Genomic DNA, 14,422 nt, shown 5'->3' with positions numbered 1-14,422 from the left:
GAGTAAACTATTTTACCCAAAGTGAGGTTGCCATCTTGATTTTGCCCACAGCAGGCAGTGGCACCAAGATCCTCAGTGACTTAGGCTCAGAGCTTCAGAGTCATCTTTGACTTCTCCCTCCTCACTTTTTTCAGAATATCCAATTGACAAATAACATAGATTCTCTCTTTGTTAATTTCTCCCATCTGCCACTAGGCCAGGCACAGCCCATATCTGACTCCAAAGCAACAGCCTCCGTGGTCTCCATGCCTTAAGACTCTCTTTTCCGATCCAAATCACACAAGGCCGGCAGGTTAACAATCCTCTGAAAACAGCATCCTCGTCGGTACTCTCAAACCTTCCGTGGCTTCCCACAAGATAAAATCCAGATGTGTGACATCAAGACCTTCCATAATTTGTCTTGCGCCTGTATCCAATCCTCTTTCAAATCACATTTACCTACATACCCTATGTTCCAACAAACAGATGTACTCACTGCCCCTCAACATTTTTCCTCACAAAGTCCTTGTGCAGGAATGCTCTTTCCTTTCTCTCTGCCTTAGAAATCCTGCCCATCTTCCAAGGCTCAGCTCAAATGGCCCCAGAGGAAGAGGTCTCTTGCTCACCTGCACTCTTGCCATTCATCCCATCCACACCACTCCAGCCTGGCCCTTAACTTCTCAGGGAGGTATGTCTCACCTACTCTGCTAGATTATAAGTTCCTGGCAGGCTAAATCACTGGCTTATTTCTCTCTCCCCAAGTGTCTTTCTCTCCCCAGTAAGGTGTCTGATTAAGCACAATTTTTAGGTTATTTTATTGACTAACTGGGAAGGACAGAACAACACAGAGCGACTGAGGGATGGGAAGACCCCATTGACAGCCTAGCAATTGGAGGGTGGAGACATCCCTCCACTGCCTGTTTTAATCGGCCGTTTCCCAGACAAGGAGGGAAGATGGTCATCATGCAAGCTGAACACTGTCGTGGTGGCTTGCCTCAGAAGGCTGAGGTGTACTGTTTTCATGTGTGGTCCCAATCATTTCGGGGATTCATTCAAGGGCAGCTCTTAGCTCTTGAAGATGGGAGTACTACACAAGAAGCTATGCTGTACCACGGTGGAGAGCCTGGATGCTGGGGTCAAACACACCGAGGGCCACATCCTAGCTCTACCACTGGGCTGTGTGACGGCGTAAATGTTCCCAAGCCTCTGTTCCATCACATTGGAAGCCAGTACATACAAATTAAATGATAAAATGTTAAACACCAAGCACAGAGTCTGGTGTACAAAGTGTAGCCAGCAGTAGAGGCTTAACAGGTTTACTACTTCTTGGCATTTTAAGTGACAAAGCCTCCCTCACACAGAGACTATATTTCCAATGATCAATTCAGACAGTGAGACCTTCCCTATTTGCATGGTCAAGTCAGTGAATGGGCCCAAACCTCTAATATGTGCTTTTTACAAAAGAATCTTCCTTGCCCACACAGGGAATATTGCCAATCCTATTTGGCTTCTCAATAAGCATATCCTTCTCAATAAAGAAAAGGCAAGGAAATGGAATAAATGCATTTGTTCAAAGAAAAGGCATCTGTTCAAAGAAAAGGCCACCCACCCTCACACATTACACCAAATGTGAGGGCAGCAACACACTTCATTTTACATGGCTTGGTGCGAGGGGCAGGGCACAGGGCTGAGGGCCAGACAGCAGCCTATGGAGGCCAAGGTACTTAAACACTTATCCTCTATTTTATCATCTTAAAAAAAAAAAGTGAGGAGAGCAGAATCCAGGTAGCAATCCTTTCACAGCCTTGTGAGTAAATGAAATCAGCTACGGCAGAGTGCACACTCAAAACCAGTTTCTTCTGGTGACTGAAGTGTTTACCAGTGGCTGCAGGAACTCTGGGAAACCACTTAAAATCACAGATAGCCTCTCTCCTCCCTGATGATGTTCTATGAAAAATGTAACTGATGGGAACATAACAGTGTCCTTCTGGGCTCAACTACCCAACATCAGAAAACCAAAATAATTTAATTCCTGCATTCACTTCTGAAATATCTTTACTAGCCTCCGTGGAAAGGAAGTAGCCTTTGCCTTCACAGGAGGAGGGAACACTGCTTGGTGGAGGAAGGCTGGAACAGACACAGCACAGGGGTCAAGATGCAGAAGGCTGTGGAGCAGTGGCCTTCCCTTAACATGGCCTCGTGAAGTTTACCTGGAACACCTAGCGGCACACGGGAAGTCAGGGGTGGGGCACGGGCTTGGCTGACGGCAGCAGCTGCTACAGGAACAAGAGTGGAGAAAGTTTAGAGGGAACCTTCAAGTCTAAGCTTGGGACCCAACCAACTGCCAACGCATCCAGCTGTTGCCTAAGGTCATCTGTTCTTAAATCCGATTCATACCAAGAAGCAAAATTCTGAAGCTCAGATTTTCCAGTCTAATATGCAACAGACGATGACTATAAACTGAGCTAAACTTTACTGTCAGAATGTCTGGCATATTTCATTTTATTTTGTAGCCATGCTTAATGAAAAAAAAAAAGTACTAGCCATTCATAATAAATGAGTTTTGTGTCACCTCAATGGAATGATCCCCAACGACTGCAGCTTAATGGCTGTGAAGTACTAGAAATGAAAAAGCAGAGAGTGAGGAAGAATATAAAACAGAAAACAATGAGGAGAGGAAAAAAGGTAATTTGTGAGACAGAAGAAGAATGGAGAAGAAACAGTAATAATAAAAAGATCCAGAGCAGTGATTCCCAAGCCTGGTTTTGTAAGAGGCCAACATACTACCAATTATCAAGGTGTCACAAAATTCCCAAAAATTCAAGGCAAAGTTAGCTTTAAATCAATTTAACTTCAACTATGCTTTTATGGAACTTTAAGAACAAAGATAAATGCTGGTGAATCAAAGTACTGAGACTTCAGAAAGATTGGGAATGACTGGGTTAGAGAGAAGAGAATTACTTTAGTCGTTAAAATTACTTTTATGTGAACATAAATTGCTAACAAATGTCATTAGCATTCTTCATCATAGATCTCTGTGGGAAAAATTTTTAAAAGGTTTTCCTTGGGTTGTCGTTTAAGCAAAGGATCCAATGTACACAGATATTCACTTTCCACTTCTGTGAACAGGTAACCAGGACCTGAAGATCCACCCCACCCTACATTCAATCCTTTTGTTTCTAATTAGTCAAACTTCCCCGAAATGGGCCCCAAGAGTCAGAAGTGAGTTCTTGAGAGATAAGTCATAACATATCTGCAAATTTCAGTCGCTGAAAAGGGTGGGTACGTGCAAAACAAGTCCCAGCAGACTTACAAATTCCTCCCTCGCAATATTGGTGTGATGGAGAGCCTGCAAGCTCAGGGGTTACCACAGCGAATTCAGGCATGGAAAACAGAAAAGTAGGAATATTGCATTCAAAACATTCAGCCATGATTTCTGTAGCCCAAATAATGACTACATGGACAACAGCGAGTGTGCAAGTGTGGAGCTATTTCCACTTTTTTTGCATTTATAATTCAAAATTTGAAAAAAGTTAGTTTTTTTAAAACCTTAAGTTTTTAAAATAAACAAGCAATACTCTCAAGTACCACGTAAGGAGTTGGCACTCAACATAACTCCCCTGCCCTCCTTTTCTGCCTCTTTTTCCTTCTTCCCCAAGCTGTCCTACACTCTTTCTGGCCTAGCATGATGGGAGTGGGAAGACCTGGTGCTCATCCTGGGACGACCAGGGACCAGCAGAGCAATGTGGGGCAAGCTGCTGGTGGGCAGACAGTAGTGGATTTGGCAAGTCCAGGGACGAGGAGTTCAAATTTACAGAAAGTGTGACAGCACCATAAAAATGGTAAAGGGCTATACAAACATGTTTTGATTTGATCCTTTATTTGATCCTTTAACACTTTACTGTTTGTCTAAATACTAAATGTCCCTACTGACCCGATTTGCTAAACTGAAGCATTTTCGTGATTGCTCAAAGCCTCAAGACTGTCCCTTCTCTTTTCACTGAGGAGCCCTGAACTACCTAAACGGGGGTGGCAATGGCACGGCTGCACACATCTAGTACATTCCCACCAGTTCCTGACCTCCATTCCCTCTCCTTCTCCCCAATCCTTATGAGGTCCAGGTTCTTATTCTAAGATTTTGGGGGAAAAAAACAAAAATAGGTTTTTTTTAAAACCTATTTAACATAGGTTAAACAAAATTAGCCAGGTTTATAATACTCACATGAAAATCAAGGGGGTTGAAAATGACAATTTGGTTCTTCACTTTTATTGTTAAATATTCCAACAGGAAAATATGAAAGAATTGCATACAAATGCAAGATAATCTATATATCCATATGCTTACTTTGAAATCAGATATAACAAAAATTAGTATGTACAATAAAAATGAAAATAGCAGTATTCATTCCTACAATGATTATAAACCTGGTTTAACAGACACAATAATGAATATTTTTGTCCTATACTACTGTGTCAAGAGATAAGAGTGAAAAGGCAGTGCTATGGCCATGTTTGAGACATTCAAAGGGCTTTCAAAAGTAGTAGGATAACTGGAAGAAAATTTTGGATATGTTAATTACTTGACACAACCTTGCAAACAAGTGAGCAAAACTAAGTCTTAATTTTCTAACCACTATACTCTGCCTCATAGTGATAGCTTGGGAGCTAAAATCATGAGATGGTCTTATCCTTTCAACTGGCAAATTTTACACGTAGCTGAGTGAATGGCTTTATAATCTATCTGAGGTACTTTTGTTTTTCTAAGCCACAGAAAATCCACCTCAAGCATCATCAACTTCCTCTTAATGTAAAACAGAAAACAAGGAGGAGGAAAAGGTAATTTGTGAGGGAGAGGAATAATGTAGAACAGCTGTGGGAGGCTTAGTCCTTGTTGTTTGTGTACAGTAGCTGAAATAGGGGTAAATGAAAGTAGAGTATTTAACATACAAACTCCCCAAGGGTTCAAAAGCCAATTTTAAAGAGGAATGAATGCTCTGGTGAAAGACTATTCTAATATTAGCAGTAAGTTTCCCCACAATTCTGTATCACGTCCAAGTTCTGTTTAATCACTAAAGAACATGCAAGTTGTTTTGAAAATGCACATATTACCTGTCCTTTTCCACAACGACAGGTGCAGGATAGGACTGGTTACTTTTATTGCCAGTGCCCAACTGGCCGTAAGAATTTGCACCCCAAGCATACACTTGGCCTTCATCTGTTAACACTAATGTGTGCGCATAGCCACAGGCAACCTGGAAAGAGGAAAACCAAATTCACTTAGGCCTGCAAATATGCTTTCACGAGATAGGTTAAGAATCAAAGATGTAAAAAAAAAAAAAGAAGAAGAAGAAGAAGAAAAAGAGGCAGCCTGCCCAGAGAGACCAACATTGAGGTAACCTATATTAGTCCAGAACTAGCTCAGCCCACATGTGGCCAAAACGGCCGTTAAGATCAACATGATTTCCTTCAGTGACATGAGTCTGGTTTATTCAGCTTTCATATGGCATTCATTATGCTCACAGAGATCAAGGGGTGTGAAGTGAATATGAAATACACTTTTATTTTTTAAGAATTACTTTCCTTTTTTTTTTTTTGTAAAACATGTTTAATGTGAAATACCATAAAAAAAGTATAAATATGAAAGTAATCTCAAGATCAGGATTTTTTTCTATATATATACACACACACACACATACAGTACAGAAACACGTGCCATGTCTCCATGCACCATGTCTGTATCTTCATTTTTATATAACATCACATAGCACTATTTCCATATCATTAAAAATCCTTTGTAAGCATCATTTCCATTCATGTAGATTTTGTATAATTTATTTAATCACTAACTTATTATTTGATTAAATTATGCTATATCTATTATTTATTTATTAAAGTTGATATTTTTTTCTTTTCTTTCTTTCCCTCTTTATCCTCCCTCCCTCCCTCGCTTCCTTCCTCTTTTGCTATATCTCTCCACTAATGCTGTGTCTTTCTTTTTTGTTCCTTAAATATCCCTGGAAGAAAATTACAGAACAAAGGGTATGAATATTTACAAGGCTCCTGATATATGCTGCCAAAGTTTCCTTGGAAAAGATTGTAACAATTTACATTCCAACAGCTATGTATGAGAGTGGCCTAGAAACAGAATTTCCTGATGAACATCTACAACTTTACTCAGGGAAACAGAGCTTTGGTTTTTAGTTCAATAAAGAAAACATCAAGCAGCTAAACTTTTCATCTGCCAAGAAAACTGTGTACATTGGCATCTTTGCCACGAAAGACGTAAAACCAGGCACACACAGACCCCTGTGGACGTACCCGCTGGACACGAATGCCTTGCAAAGCCGATATTCTACAGGGGGTTGGCTGGTTGCCACTACTGCCAAGTCCAAGCTGCCCGTTTCCATTGTAACCCCAGACATAGACCTGAGAGAAAACCAGAGACTCAGTCCCACGAAAGACACATGCAAGCAAGCTCTCTGCTGTGAGAAACACGCCACCGATCAGGCGAATGGGTTTTTTTTCTAAACAACATATGAAATAACTTTCTTACCTCGCCAGTGTTCACCACTGCCATTGAACACATCTGCCCACATGCTATGTTCACAACTACTTTATTCTGTAAGCAGCCTGTGACTCTTCGAGGGATTGGCTGATTGGCTGTTGATCCAGATCCTACCTGCCCGGAGTTATTATAACCCCAGGCAAATACCTGGGGATCAATAAATGAAACACATTAACTTAAAAAGTATCTCAATTAGAAATTAACATGTACTCATAATGCCTCATCTTTGTTTTCAGAATGCTTGATATCCATAAATTCTCACAACATAGAGAAGTTTTTGTAAAATTCATTCTTACAAAATTTACAATACTTTATAAAATTGGGTTATTGGTATTATCTGTACAAATAACAATAATGATCATCAAATATATAATATTTATCAAAATATCTACTTGGCTTCAGCCATATTTTCCAGCATTTTAGGGCTTTTCTTTTTGCAAATAAAACCCTTGAGTATATAGCAATATAGAAAGAACATTACAACCTTTTAAATTCTGCAGTTATAGAAATCCTTACTACATAAAGGTACACTTAATGATGTAACCACCATGATTATGAACTGCTAACAAGAATAAGGTTGAATTTGAGGGAGGTGGTTATTTTAATCAAATGACCATGTTTCCAAGATGGCTGTAACAATCCATATAATCTTACTGAAAAAAATCAATGAGATTTACACTAACTATTCTCACCTCTCCATCAGATGTTAGCACCAAAGAATGGTAAGACCCACAGGCAACTTCAGTGACTTGTTTGTTTGACAAATTAGTAGAAATATGACAGGGCATTAAACCATGATTAGTTGTCCCATTGCCCAGCTGGCTGTAAGCATTATGACCCCAGGTAAAGACTTCTCCTTCTGAAAATAAAAAGAAATAAAACCAGCTTTCAAAACATCTACTTCATTATATGAACATATATATTGCATCCTTCTACAAATGAAAACTAAAAATTCATGTGCAAATGATAATTGATTTCCCTATCCCACCAAACTCATTCCATAAGAGAATACACTTGGAAAATTTGAGATACTCTATCTCAAAGCAACAAGATGAAATTTAAATGGATGAGTTAAAATAGCTGGCAGATAGGTTGTAAATAAACAGCAGAGAAATGCTACTAAGAATAATAGGAAAAAACATCAGATTGAAAGTCAAGACACTGTAGGTCATTTAATTTCCCTGGGCCTATTTTCTTATCTATAAAATGATCAAGTTAATTTTTAAAATATTTGTTATATATTATTTCTTATGTGGTATAATATATATTCAGAAAAGTTCATAAGATATATATGCAGTTTTATAAATAATTATAAAGCACACACCCATGTACCACCACTCAGGTCAAGAAATATAACCTTATGATCACTCCAAAAGCTCCCCATATATAATCCACAATAAGAGAATTTAGTTTTTCCTGTTTTTGAACTGTAAATAAATGGAACCATACAGTATATACTCCTTGTGCTTGTATTTTCTACCATATTATCTCTGGGTGCTACATGCCAGATAATTTCTTCTGATCTTCCAGTTTACTAATTTTCTCTTTTGATATGCCCAAACTGCTATTAAACTTGCCCAAGGAGTTTTCATTTTGATAATTATATTGTGTATTTCATTCTTTTTCAAATCCTCTTTGATCTCTGCAGGTCTTCAAGCTGGTTTTTTATTTTTTCAAACATAATAAATATAGTCATCTTGTACCTGGTAACAGCTGATACTTAGTATTCAGTGTTTGCTATCTTTTTTGCTGGTTCTCATTCATGGTGCCTTGTTCCCTTGTGTACCTGATTATCTTTTACTATGTGCTGCTAATTGCCATTGAAAACTCATTTTGCAATGGCATTATATTTCTTCAGGCCTAGGATGAAATGAAGGTGCCTTCCTCTAGAAAGGATCCGCATTAACTTCTGTCATGCCACTAAGGCACTTAAAGGTACTTCTTTAATAAATCCAAGGCTTGAGATTTCTTGGACTACCAGTCTGATGTGAATTGGAATACGAATCCATGATTACAACCCTTCAGGGAGAGGTTTTCTTTCTTTCTTTTTTCCTCCTTGCTTTTCTCACAGGCAAGGATTCTTCTGTTCAGTGCCTTAGAGATGAAAGAGCTGGCCCATTCTTGCCCCCAGAGCCTAGCCCTTGGTGTTCCTAGCCTAATGGGCTAGATGTCTGACCCATGACCCCTTCACCTTGTGAGTACACCAAACCACAACTCATTTAGGTGGGGGAAGCAGATGCCCTTAAGGCAAAACTAGCTTTAAGTTCCCCTTTAACCTTAGTTCATACTTTCTCTTGAATCCGATCCAGTAATTCCTCGCTGCCTTGTTAGTGCTTTGATGCCTTTATGGAAAAAAATTAAATATTTTATCTAGAATTTTTAGTTGTTTCCAGTGAAGAAGTGGTCCCAATAATCTAGCCTATTACTGGCAACCAAAATTCCCTAAAATTTATGTGAAATAAGTATACAACACAGTATTTATAAACTTTATTTTCAATTCAAAGAATACTAATGAAATGAACACCTAGCTTAAGAAAAGACTAAGGTATGATTTAATTATAATGTCTTATTAGTCTGAATTCATGAAACAGCCATTAGTCTATTATTCGTGGTAATTATATTTCAGCCATCAGTCATTATTCATGGTAAGAATCCCAGTGTGCTAGGAGTCAGAGAACATCTTGGACTTAGCTGCAGTGTCTCAGTTCATAGATCAGAGATCTCAAATTCAAAAAGTCCAGAGTGAGTTAATTTTAATGCAAAATAATTAAACTTATGAAGTGTAAACAAAAGGGGTTTACTGGGCTTATAGCACTGTCATTCTCACATCGAAAGTGCTAGATTCCATCTGCTCCATTACCTTACTCTGATACTCAGACATGTTCATATTTCACATTGTCCAAAGCACAGTCAAGTTCACAGGACAGAGCCGGAAACTCCTACCCAATCAAGAAGTATGTTCTCGATTTAACGGGTGGTCCCAAATCTTGTTTCTCAACAAATAAGGCAATGGCTAAACCTCTACACTGTGATCCTAGGTTACCTGTTGTGGCAAGGACAATATGGGGGCCACTCCCATAGCTGAGGCAGGCTATTTTTTTGCCACTTAAAGAATCCAGTCTCCGAGGTTCAATGGTGCTCTGGACGTCACCTAATCCCAAACAGCCACAGCAGTTTGTGCCAAGCACAAAAATCTGTGGGAAAACGACTGTTAGTTCAAGCACCTCTATTTCTGACAAACCTGTAATTACTGCTTCATTGTATAACATTATGTAACAAGTAAGAATCTACTCTCATGCTTTCTTTTTAACCTTAATTCCTCAGTTTCTGCCCCACTCCATCGAATCTATTACGGTAAGAGGCTGAATTTTTTCTTCAAAATTTACCTCATCATTTACTGTAGTATATAAAACTTCATTGCCAGCGCTGCCAAAGACACAGGCCTGACGAATTAACTGCAGTTCTTCCTCAGAACAAAGGGAGAAAATTGGCCACTTTCCCACATCTAACATCTTCAAAGATGACAGAGTAGCCTGTACTGGCTGAAAAGGAAAAAAAAAAATACATATATATATACATTAAGACTATTAATTAAAAAATACTTTTTTCTTCCTTCCCCTTTTAATTCTGTAGAAGAGTCAGCACCAGTTCAGGCAGGGACGGCTCTCTTTTTGAGAGGCCCTTTATAGCTACAGGAAATGCCTCTACAAACCCACTGCTTCAGTCCTGCTCTCACAGCCACCAAGAGACAGAGACTCCAGGTGAGATCAGATCCCACCTACTAATTTTCCTCAAGGCCACAGGAATCGTCCTGACTGACTTCTGGGAGGCCGAATGGCTAGCAAGTATTTTCAGCGTTGGCTAGGTCTTAAATGTAGCTCTGGAAACTAGGCTGGTTGTAAAGGCAGGAAAAACAGAGAGACAGCACTGCTATTTCATCAGATGCCTAAGTCTTAACAAAAAGTGTCCTTGGAAAAGAACAATGCTGAAGGTGACACCAAGGAAACGACTCAGAAGTGCCGGTTCATGGGTCCATTCTGACCACCAGTTAAGCAGTTAGCAGCTTCTCTCATCCCCCCACTCAGGTCTGGAGATAGGAGGATACACCCACAAAGTGTGCATTCATTTGCTAGGGCTGCCATAACAAAGTACCACAGACCGAGTGGCTTACACAAAAGAAATTTATTTTCTCACAGTTCTGGAGGCTAGAAGTTCAAAATCAAAGTGTCCACCAGTTTAGTTCCTCCTGAGGACTGCAAGGGAAGGATGTAGATCTCTGTCTTGGGCTTGTAGATGGCCATCTTCTCCCTGTATCTTCACATCATCTTCCCTCTATACATGTCTGCCTCTGGGCCCAAATTTCCCCTCACCAGTCAGACTGGATTATGGCTTACCATAATGACCTCATCGTAACTAAACTAAATGCATCGCAATGACCCCATTTCCAAATAAGGTCACCTTCTGAGGTACTGGAGAGTCTTAGTGCATGCCAGACTGGGTGGTTTATAAAAAACAAAAGTTTACTTTTCACAGTTCTGCAGGTTGGAAATCTAAGATCAAGGCACCGAAGTGCTCATGTTCTGATGAGGGCCCCCTTCCTGCTTCATAGCCACTGCCTTCTCCCTGTTTCTTCACAGGGTGAAAGGGTTAGGGATCTCTCTGAAGCACCTTTTATAAAGCACCAATCCCATTCATGAGGGTTCCACTACTTTTGTTCCTTCCTCTATCTTTTGTTCTCTTCAGCCCCTTCATATTGGATGATGCTCACCCACACCAGGGAGGGCAAACCATTTACTGAGCTCAACAATTCAAACGCTATTCTCTTCTGTGAGGTAACACCCTCAGAGACACACACAGGAGCAATGTTTAATCTGGGCACCAGTGGCCCACTCAAGCTGACACATAAAATTCAGCATCACACCATGTGAAGACACACAGTGTTCAAGAAGCCCATGTGAACCATGGAGGCAGAAACTGAAGCAATCCAGCTACAGGTCCAGGAACACCAAAGATTGCCAGGAGCCACCAGAAGCTGGGAAGAAGTAAGGAAGGCTTCTTCCCTAGAGCCTTCAGAAAGCATGGCTCTGCTGATGCCTTAACTGCAGACTTGTAGTCTCCAGAGCTATAAAAGAATAAATTTCTATTGCTTCAAGCCACCCAGTTTGTGGTACTTTTCAAAGGCAGCCCTAAGAAACTAATACAGAGGGTAAGCAGCTTATAACAGCTCACAGCACCATCCTGAGTTAATGGCAGCACCTGACCAAGATGAGCTCCCCTGATGCCAAATCCAGCCACTTTCCCTCGCGATGTCATTCAAGTTCTAAGACCCTGTCTGGAGAAGGATGTCTTCTATTCTCTTTTGGGCAGCACCCAAGGCCACTACAGAGCTAAGGACAGAATCTTGTTAGGTTAGCTTTTATTCTAAGCTTCTACATAAATTATCCACGTCCATATATCATGAAGGAATCTTATTTTCTATGGGGTCTTCATTTTATTTTTTTTCCTATTTAAGTCTATAAATTTCAAAAAGAACAACATTTGGAATGTGACCTCAAATATTTATAGATGAACTAATGTGTGAGTTAAAAGAATTCTTATATATTATTTCCAACCTTCACAATTGTAGGGCATAGATATTGCTATCCTCATTTTAAATGCAAGGAAACTGAGGCACAGAAGCACTAAGTAACCCTCCAAGATCACTTACTTCTAAAGATTGCTTTCCACACACCACATGTTGCAGAGAAAACAGTTCACATAAAGTTATACCACTGGTAGACCTACTGCTTGCAATCACAGGGCACTGGCTGGTCTCATAAAGTCCTTGCTGAACAGGGCAGTAATCCACACTGTGGGTTACCTTCCATAAACAGGGCAGATGGCAATATACAATGAGAAAATAAGCACTGCTACCTCATTTTCTCCTTTCAAGCAGATTTCTGGATTGCAACTTGCCCTGCTACAAAAATCAAGTGGTCTCTTAGATGCCTAGAATCAGGTTATAAATCCAACAAGCTCCTAAACACTTGTCTACAAAGTATGGCCCACCTGAATAAAACCTCTAGTACCCACCCCCCATCCCCCCATGACTCTACTAACCACTGGGCCTCATGTGTGTGTGTGTGTTTGGGGGGGGGGGTGATGTCACCTGCAGTCATACATTTGTTAAAGGATGACACAGGTCAACAAAACATCAGGTCTGACAGTATCATTGAACATGTATAGAGTGCAAGGATCTAAAGATATAAAAACGAAACATCATCACTCCCTTCAAGGAGCTCACGATAGAAAACAAATATTTACAATATAACCTGGGTACAAAGGAGGTGTGAATGCATTGCTTTCAAATATCTGTCAGACGGGCTCCTGGAGGTTAGTCATCAAAAATTCATTTTTCTAAGTCTTTTGGGGGAGTTATTTCATGGGGGAACTGATGACTTACTTTACGAAATGCATACATTTACACTTTTTGAGGTAAACATTTAGTATCAGTCTCAAGGAACTGTAACATCTTTGTTCACAGAAGAAAAATACATTTTTCTCTCCAACACACTCAAGAGTATATACAGCTGTATACACCGTATGTATTATAAACATGTACACGTACCATATGTATATATACACTTTGTGTATATAATAAGAGTGTAGGTAGCATAGGGTTCACATATAGCGCACCTTGTAGGACCTGCAGCCACCCTGCATGACAGCAGCCATCTCTACAAAAAGCACCCAACCACCTCTGTGCCCACCTGCTAAATAAGGGACTGGCTGAGCAAGAGCCAAGGCAGGCAACAGACAAATCTGAATGGGGCAAAAACATTGCCAGGAAATGAGAGCTTAGCAGTAGACAAGATAAGTCATCTAGATCGTGTCCCTAGAATTCAGTCCTAATTTGGCCCAGATAATCCTCCTTCCTACATATAACATTATTATAGGTAATAACTATTTCCTGGCCAGATTTCCTTTACTACTTTGCTCACATCCAGCCCCTCACCCCCCTGTCTTTCACTGGCATCTATCTGGGAGACACAAAGTAGTGAAATTTTAACATTAGCTCAAGAAAAATATAATTAAGGAAACTAAGCTCCATAAAATTAGAGACCAAGAAGCATTTTATTATTCTTTTGAGTATGTGCTACCGATATAACTCTGCTTCTCTAACAATATGAAGAACCAGATTATGATACTTCACCTGACTCCAGACGATTACTAAGTTGTCACAATTAAATTTAAAATACCGCATATAGCATTAGAACCAAAATTACCCGTTGGGCATGCCTAACAAAAAAAGTTATTTTAAAAAACCCACCAACACCTTGCCTTTTGAAGACTTCCTGGCAATGTAACACTTTATATGTAATAAAGTCATTTCATTGTTAATTCTGTGAGTCTGTTCTTCTATTTTACAAAACCTGTTGCTCCCAGGAAAAATTAGGAATTTTTCTATTAGCATTTTATAACATTCTCAAGTTCTATACATTACTTTTGTAAGCTACTTTCGTACTTTCCTACAAGGGTTCACAACAAACACGTCCATGGTGATACTATGGTTCAGTTTTAGAAGTTCTGCCACCATTGCACACTATGCTGGCTTTGTATAATTATTTACATCTTTTACTGTGTTTTGACCATATTTATTTAAAAAGAGCAGAAAACAGGAAAATGAAAGTTAACAGTGGCAGTTAATATTGTTACTAACGAAGAACAGACATCATGTCAATTTAATAAAATTAACACAAGATGGAAAATGATGTGCATGCTGAAAGGTGTGAAACTTCTAACATCAGTTGGACACTGACTAGACTTAAGCTGGTTGACTGTAATGTTAAGCTGTGGTGGAAAATAAATAAGTTAAAGAATATCTGTGATGAATTAAGA

At 39.6% G+C, this 14,422-nt stretch overlaps 1 protein-coding gene across 8 annotated transcripts in view; it reads right to left on the bottom strand.

The window, feature by feature from the left end:
* Positions 1–14,422, bottom strand: part of RCBTB2 (RCC1 and BTB domain containing protein 2) — a 49,619-nt gene that overhangs the window by 10,283 nt on the left and 24,914 nt on the right. For 6 of the 8 annotated variants that reach the window (XM_042916029.1, XM_042916434.1, XM_042916265.1 and 3 more), the window contains 7 exons: positions 9,931–10,086; positions 9,588–9,738; positions 7,237–7,403; positions 6,533–6,691; positions 6,298–6,405; positions 5,089–5,231; positions 2,190–2,255 (listed from right to left, as the gene is read on the bottom strand). In XM_042916029.1, coding sequence (XP_042771963.1) covers positions 2,190–2,255; positions 5,089–5,231; positions 6,298–6,405; positions 6,533–6,691; positions 7,237–7,403; positions 9,588–9,738; positions 9,931–10,086 — 950 coding nt within the window. Of the gene's footprint in view, positions 1–2,189; positions 2,256–5,088; positions 5,232–6,297; positions 6,406–6,532; positions 6,692–7,236; positions 7,404–9,587; positions 9,739–9,930; positions 10,087–14,422 lie in introns of those variants that run through there. The other 2 variants (XM_042916355.1, XM_042916584.1) reach the window with 2 other exon arrangements.

This window comes from Panthera leo, chromosome A1 (assembly GCF_018350215.1).
Source record: "Panthera leo isolate Ple1 chromosome A1, P.leo_Ple1_pat1.1, whole genome shotgun sequence".
NCBI classification, from domain to species: Eukaryota; Metazoa; Chordata; class Mammalia; order Carnivora; family Felidae; genus Panthera; species Panthera leo.
Note: the sequence above shows the minus strand (reverse complement) of the source record. Positions and strands in the feature narration are given on the sequence as shown.